This window comes from Citrus sinensis, chromosome 5 (genome assembly GCF_022201045.2).
Source record: "Citrus sinensis cultivar Valencia sweet orange chromosome 5, DVS_A1.0, whole genome shotgun sequence".
Classification (NCBI taxonomy): domain Eukaryota; kingdom Viridiplantae; phylum Streptophyta; class Magnoliopsida; order Sapindales; family Rutaceae; genus Citrus; species Citrus sinensis.
Genome location: NC_068560.1, coordinates 36,431,123 through 36,437,750, shown reverse-complemented (window position 1 = coordinate 36,437,750; position 6,628 = coordinate 36,431,123). Strand labels below are relative to the sequence as shown.

General features: G+C 34.8%; 1 protein-coding gene across 1 annotated transcript; it reads left to right on the top strand.

Annotated features, from left to right (window-relative positions):
- Positions 1-365: 365 nt before the first annotated feature.
- LOC102621466 (calcium uniporter protein 4, mitochondrial) lies at positions 366-2,503 on the top strand. Its single transcript, XM_006473391.4, has 2 exons — positions 366-1,083; positions 1,819-2,503. The coding sequence occupies exons 1-2, from the start codon at positions 460-462 to the stop codon at positions 2,302-2,304; spliced, it is 1,110 nt and encodes a 369-aa protein (XP_006473454.2). The 5' UTR covers positions 366-459; the 3' UTR covers positions 2,305-2,503.
- Positions 2,504-6,628: the final 4,125 nt, after the last annotated feature.

Sequence of the window (6,628 nt, the reverse complement as noted above, 5' to 3'; positions counted from 1 at the left end):
GAAAGTAAACACTGCCTTAATATGCAGAACTCAAAATAGGAAAAAAGGAGTCTGCAAGGGGCAATTAAGTCTTTTAAAAAACACCGGACACATACGCGATGGAGTTTCCAACATTCAAAATCGTTACAAAGGACGCGAACCCTTATGCCGTGAACAACAAGGTCAAATCAAATGCAGCCACGTCTCGCCTTCCATTCATGGTCCAATAAGAAGGTGAAAGTAGAAACAGCAAGTAAGTATTTTAAAAAAAATGTGGTTAAAAATAATTGCGAGTAATTGAGAAGATACATATCGCCAATTTACCCTCTCAGATTCTCCAAAAACTCAAGATTCTCCTCTATCCTCGGACCCTATAAATATCGCAACACCTTCGCCATAATTCACAAAAAGAAGGAAAAAAAAAGTCCTCAATTATTGGACCTCCATTCCTTCTTCCTCTTTTCTATTTCTACCTCATAAATGGCGCTTCGTAAGACTATAGTGAAGCGTCTGGTTAACAAGAGTTGCATTTACGGTTACAGAGTATCGTCACCGGCTGTAACTCTAGAACACTCACCCTCAGCTCACACTCCCGTCCCTCCGAATGCCGTTAAAACAAACTCCCACCGTGAGTACATCACTTCTCCGGAATTCACTGACAAAGGCTTTTTCCATAAAATCCTCCAACGGCGAGCCATCAACCAATCCGCCTTGAGCTTCCCACACTTTCTCTGGGCGCCTGTCGGAGAGAAGATGAGAGAGAAACTGAGAAATATTAACATCGCCGGAGATCGCCTCCGGCTTGACGGCCTTGCGCCGTCGCTTCAGGATCCGAAGACGGAGACGGCGATGGAGACAACTGGAGGTTCGTTGTACGGCTTAACGGTTGATGACGCGAGGAAACTGTTGAGGCTGTCGCAAATGGAGAAGTTGAAATTGAAGCTGAGAGAGACTCAAAAGAATTCAATTTCGTATAACGAGTTTGTTCGTTTCTGTATTGACAGCTGCGAGAATGAAAGTCAAGGGGTTGAGTTCGCTAAGTCGTTGGATGAGTCCGGAAACGTCATCGTTTTAGGCAGCATAGTTTTTCTACGACCGGAGCAGGTATAAATCTTTCCCTTTATTAAATAATAAATATTATGTTTTATGTTTCTAGTCATCAAAACAATTAGATGCTAGCCTTAATATAGGGATTTTGTTTATTCCAACTTGTCTGATTTTTTTTTTCCTTTAAAATATCTTTATATGAAAATTCACCTACATTACATATATACTGTAAATCAGGAGCGGGGTCAGGACAGCGGAAATCTGAAGAATTGTATTGGAGGAACACTCAATCAATAGCAAGTGAGAGGGTGGTTAAAAAATGAAACTTGGAATATTGAACAAAAGTGTTTGATTGGCTATACACACTCATTCTTGAATTGATTTCGGATTAAAAGACGAAGTGAGCTGACATGATGACCGGCCTTCTGCCACATTCAGTTTTCCCCTTTCTAGAGACCTTTGCGCCCAAAAACGTGGATCTGTCATCTATGGTTATGGGCAGGACCGAGTTGCGCATTCAGTTATTTCATTTAATTCTTTGCAAAGTGGTAAAAGAATAAACATAAATAAATAAATAAATAAAAGCGTTTGTTTGAGCTCTGTCCGGTGCGGGTGGTGTGTTGTCTGTACAACGGTGGGAATTAAAAGTACTTTATGAGTTTATTTGCTTGTCAATCTGACTCGCACGTGATGATTAAGAGACGAGACGTTACGTCATAATTGAAAATTGTCCTAGATGAAGACTTTCTTTGAGAATGATAATAATGCGATCCAGCTATTTGATGATTACAGGTGGCAAAATCGATGGAGAGCATAATTTCTGAAACAGTAGCAACACCCAGTGACCCAAGAAGAAAAGAACTGGAGAGGATGGAAATGCAGAAGGCCATAATTGACCAGAAGGCTAAGGCCCAGGTTCGAGGGGAGCTGTATTTTGGGTTGGGTTTCTTAACGGTGCAAACACTTGGGTTCATGAGGCTCACATTCTGGGAACTCAGTTGGGATGTGATGGAGCCCATATGCTTCTTTGTCTCATCGCTTGACTTTGCTTTAGCGTATGGTTTCTTTCTAAGGACGTCCACTGAGCCTACCTTTGAAGGCTACTTCCACCGCAGATTCAAGTCCAGGCAAAATAAACTCATTAGGGCCCACAACTTTGATGAGGAAAAATACAACCACCTGCGCAAGCTCTTTTATCCGGCACCCGAAGGATGTTATGGCCATGGCCTGCCAAGTTTGCATCACTTCAAGGCTTCTTGGGGCAACGTTTCTAGTTAAAGAGTTTCAGAAAAATGAACAAGTTTTGATGTTGAGGCAAAAATGTAGGAGCTATAATGAGTACAAAATCCAAAATTTCCTCTCGACTGTCATTAGAGGACACAGATGTGTTTTATGGTTGGCGACTCCAAAGTTTGGGGTTTGTAAAATTGATACTCCTGTGTTGTAAATGATATATGCAGTTCAGGAAATTTTAGAACCATGAAGAACAATTATTGCGGTAATAATAGTAGTTAGCTTCATTGTTGTGACTTGAAAAGAAAAATTTTCGTATAATTGGGATACGAAAAGAAAAGGAGAAGAAGAATAGCGGCAGCAGCAGCAGCAGCAATTTAACTCTCTATGGTTGATTTTATTTTATTTCTTGCTCTCAATTTAAGTATGTTTAGCTAATTTTCTTATACTTAGATTAATGATGAAACCATATTCAATGAAATAATTATTTTTTTATTTAATTAATTCCCTATATATATTATTTGATGCTTACGATTCTTGTTTCACATGATTAGTTGGATGTTATTAAATCTTTTTATCAATTTTGTCATACATTATTGATTGTTAGGATTAATATTTAATTAAATCAATGGTTGAATATGTAAAGTTTATATATGATTATTTTTTATTCTGTGTCTTTCATTAAATTATTTACACATAGTGTTTATGAAAACTTTGACTATTTGTTATTCAATATGTTTATATGGGATGCTTAGATGTTATACTATTAAGTAAAAAAAGAACTTACACAAGATTAATTTTAATTAGGTTTAATTGTTATATCCATGAGATGACATAGATTGATTTCGAGTTGTCATTCTAAAATTGGGGATTAATTAATCATTAGATAATTTCTAGTTGAATAGTGATGAATTATGAAACCTTGGTAATTTTTGTCTTACTTAATTCTCCTTTATTTTAATTATTTTAATTTCTCTTAAAAATTCAAATTGTTTAATTTGGTTATGATTAATATTAATTTTAAATTTAAATTAAACTTTTTAATTTATAACAATCCTTGTGCGTTTGATCTCGTTACCACTATTCTAGTTATAAATTCGTGCGCTTGCGAGTATATTAAAATTTTTCACAATAAATTAGAATAATGATATAATTATAAACTCTTGTATAAATTTATTTTGTACAAATTGGTATGACATTAATTTATTAATTGAATTAAATATCTCTTGATCCATATAATTTATTTTTATTATTTTATATTTTTATTTAATTAATAAATTAATATAATATTAATTTATATAAAAATTTATGATTGTATGATCACCCAATAGAGATAATATAAGAGGCGAAGCCGGGCTGACGGTAGAGACTTGGCGCAACCGCCAGAGGAGGAAAAGGAAAGCGAAGGTAAAGCTTGGGAAACAGAATCTTTGCCGTCTGATCGTAGCGGCAAAGTAGAAACCACGCGTCTGCAACATGCTTCAGCTTCACAACACACGTGTATAAAAAATACCATAAAATGCGGAGGTGTTGTCAGCGGCGGAAATCAATTCGGTTACCACGGCCTTGAATTTCTTCACGCAATTTACAATTTATTATTTAAAATTGACGGCATCAATATCAACGTGATCTTGATAAACTTTGTTCGACAACATTCCAGAATTTCAATCATAGCATCTATTCTTATCGTCGGCTAAAATTGAAAACCCACAAACTACACGACATCGGCCCATTTGAAATCTTGAAATGTAACCGAGGGGCCTGGCTGTGGGTCGGATACATGAATACTTCGCGCCCATGTAAAAGCCCTAGAGCCGAACCAACCACTGCCCGATGGGCCAATTGTATTTAGAGTGCGGCGTTTAATGCCTTTCTAAAATTCTTATGACACCCTCCTTAGTTTCATTGATAAAATACAAATTCATATATCACAATCAATTATTTTTTCTTAAAATTAAATTGCACAAAAAATTTTAAAATGTTAAATTTATTTAAAAAATTTTATTATATAATTTTATCTTCAAAGGTCTAAAAGTTAAATTTTTAATAAAATTTTAAAATATAAATAAAAATTATGAAATGAGATAAGTGTAAAAGATTTATTAAAAGAATAACTTATCTAAATGTTTGATTGAATATCTATTCAAAAATAAATCGATTTACATTAAATTATTTAAATAATTTTAATTAAAAATTCATTAGGAATTTTGAGGGCATCAAAATCCTACCCTTATATTTATCTTTTGAGTCGACACCCCTATGTACTCCATTTATTCCGAAAAAGTAAAAAAAACAACTCTTATCTTTTGGGGTACAGAGCCAGAGGAGTTGAGTTGATTGGGCGCTCAACCTTTTTCCCCCACGCAATTGTTTGTTTGCTCCGAAGCTCGACATATTAATAAAACTACTCAAAGGTCACCATTGCACAAATCTTGTTAGTTGTTACTTCATAAAAGTCACATCTTTGAAATTTAAATGGTTTAAATATATATATATTTTTAATTTAAGGCCCTATATAGTCTGGTCACTCTGGTCTGGTGGCTTCTATACGCAGACTGCAACTAGGCCTGATCATACTGAGAAGGCCCCATCAATTAAATGCATTCCTCTGTGAAACCCAATTAAATTGACAAGTTGACCTGACCCAAGTATTCTTGTTCAAATTCCAAAATGGTCCTCAAAAAAAAAATAAAAGGAGTCAAAAGTCAAAACGTTTGCGGTCTGTCTGGGGTTCCAACGAATTACGTTTTATTTTCTATTATTTCATTCGTGCCATTTGTTCCGCACTATCATTTCAGATTTTCCCTGTTTTCAGTAACCTCGCACTGCGGCTGCTTAATTCACAAGGATATGAATGGCCATAAAATAATTGTCGAAGCTCTCAGTCTCACTCACTCGGTGAAGAAAAAGAAATACCAACAAAAAATTTCTTGGGACATTTTCGATTGAGTAGAAGAAACATCGTTAGCTTTTGGTGCCCACTCCACCTCATCGTCAATCATCATCCACCATCCCTCAAATGCCTTTTACATCAACAACTAGCTCTGTCCCACGATATTTGGGATCACAATAGCTGCATTACACTCTAGCTTATGGAGCCAGCATTGGAGCCAATATCCCATGCTAAAAGATGGGGGGGAAAAAAGGTGATCATACTGATCATATATCAATATATAGTGGTCCATGCGCCAATTTCAATTATATAACCACTTTAATCAAATCATTGAATTAGAATTTGTCACCGTCTTCCTCAGGATCAAACACGACAGTCGTTCGTATTTTCATTATTATAAGCCGCCCAATTAATGTTATACTACCGTTTACGTCCCAACCATATTTTTACATATTTTATCGATTGAAAACCTTGGACAATTCTCTTGAGAGGAACCTATCTACTTTTACGTAACATAGACGCGTTTATAGAGGACTGAATCCCATATTTCATAAGAGCAAACTGTGCATATGATTCGATCAACTTCTCATGAGCCATACATTATTATTATCATTATTATTATTATTTGAATTACATTAGACTAATGCTCAGATTAGAACTCATATTGTATGAGATTATAACTTGATATTTATAATCAAACAATTAATAAGACTAGCTTACATTAATTATTATGTATCACTGCCCAGATTTTATCCTTTATAATATTCGAGGGATGTCTGGTCTACTCACATTTGAAAATGGAGAAGCATGTCTTCATTTAATTATATACCATAATTAACGAAGAAAATGAACACCTCACAATTGTGAGGGCAAGGCTCTGGCCACTCGGCCAAAATGAGCCATGCATTATTAAATGCACTATATCTTTTTTTTTTTAACAGTATTATTTGAATATGAAATCATGAAACCATTTTTCATGAGAGTAGATATATAATTGCATGAATTTATTCAGACATATTTATTAAAATGGTTGTTCAACTATTAGGCATCAGGTCAACCACAACAACCTTCCAAATGTACGTAGTTAGTTTAAGCTATTTGACTAATTATTCACCAAATGCAATATAATTGAATTGTTTCCACATCATATGGACCATGTTTGATATTCCAGACCAGTCCTTTGATGTTATTAATTATTCTATTACAATGTTCTCATTCATTTCTTTCTTTCTTTCTTTAATATCTGAAGAGCAAATAGACAATTAATTCTAATCTGGCCTACAATAATATCTGTTTGTTGCTGACGAGGAATCGTATTATTCATAAGCATCTTGATGATTATGATAGTGATCTCGCTTAATTTAGAGAATTCGTTGACCTTTTGCAGTTCTTAATCTTGTCTTCTTATTATTTCTCTACATTTGAGCTTGTTCGATACGTATACTATTACCATTGGGCTTGATTTTCTGCAAATCT

Coding starts and splice junctions, on each gene's coding strand:
- LOC102621466 (XM_006473391.4), top strand. CDS start 460: ATGGCGCTTCGTAAGACTATAGTGAAGCGTCTGGTTAACAAGAGTTGC. Junction 1,084..1,818: donor TTTTTCTACGACCGGAGCAG/GTATAAATCTTT, acceptor TGATGATTACAG/GTGGCAAAATCGATGGAGAG.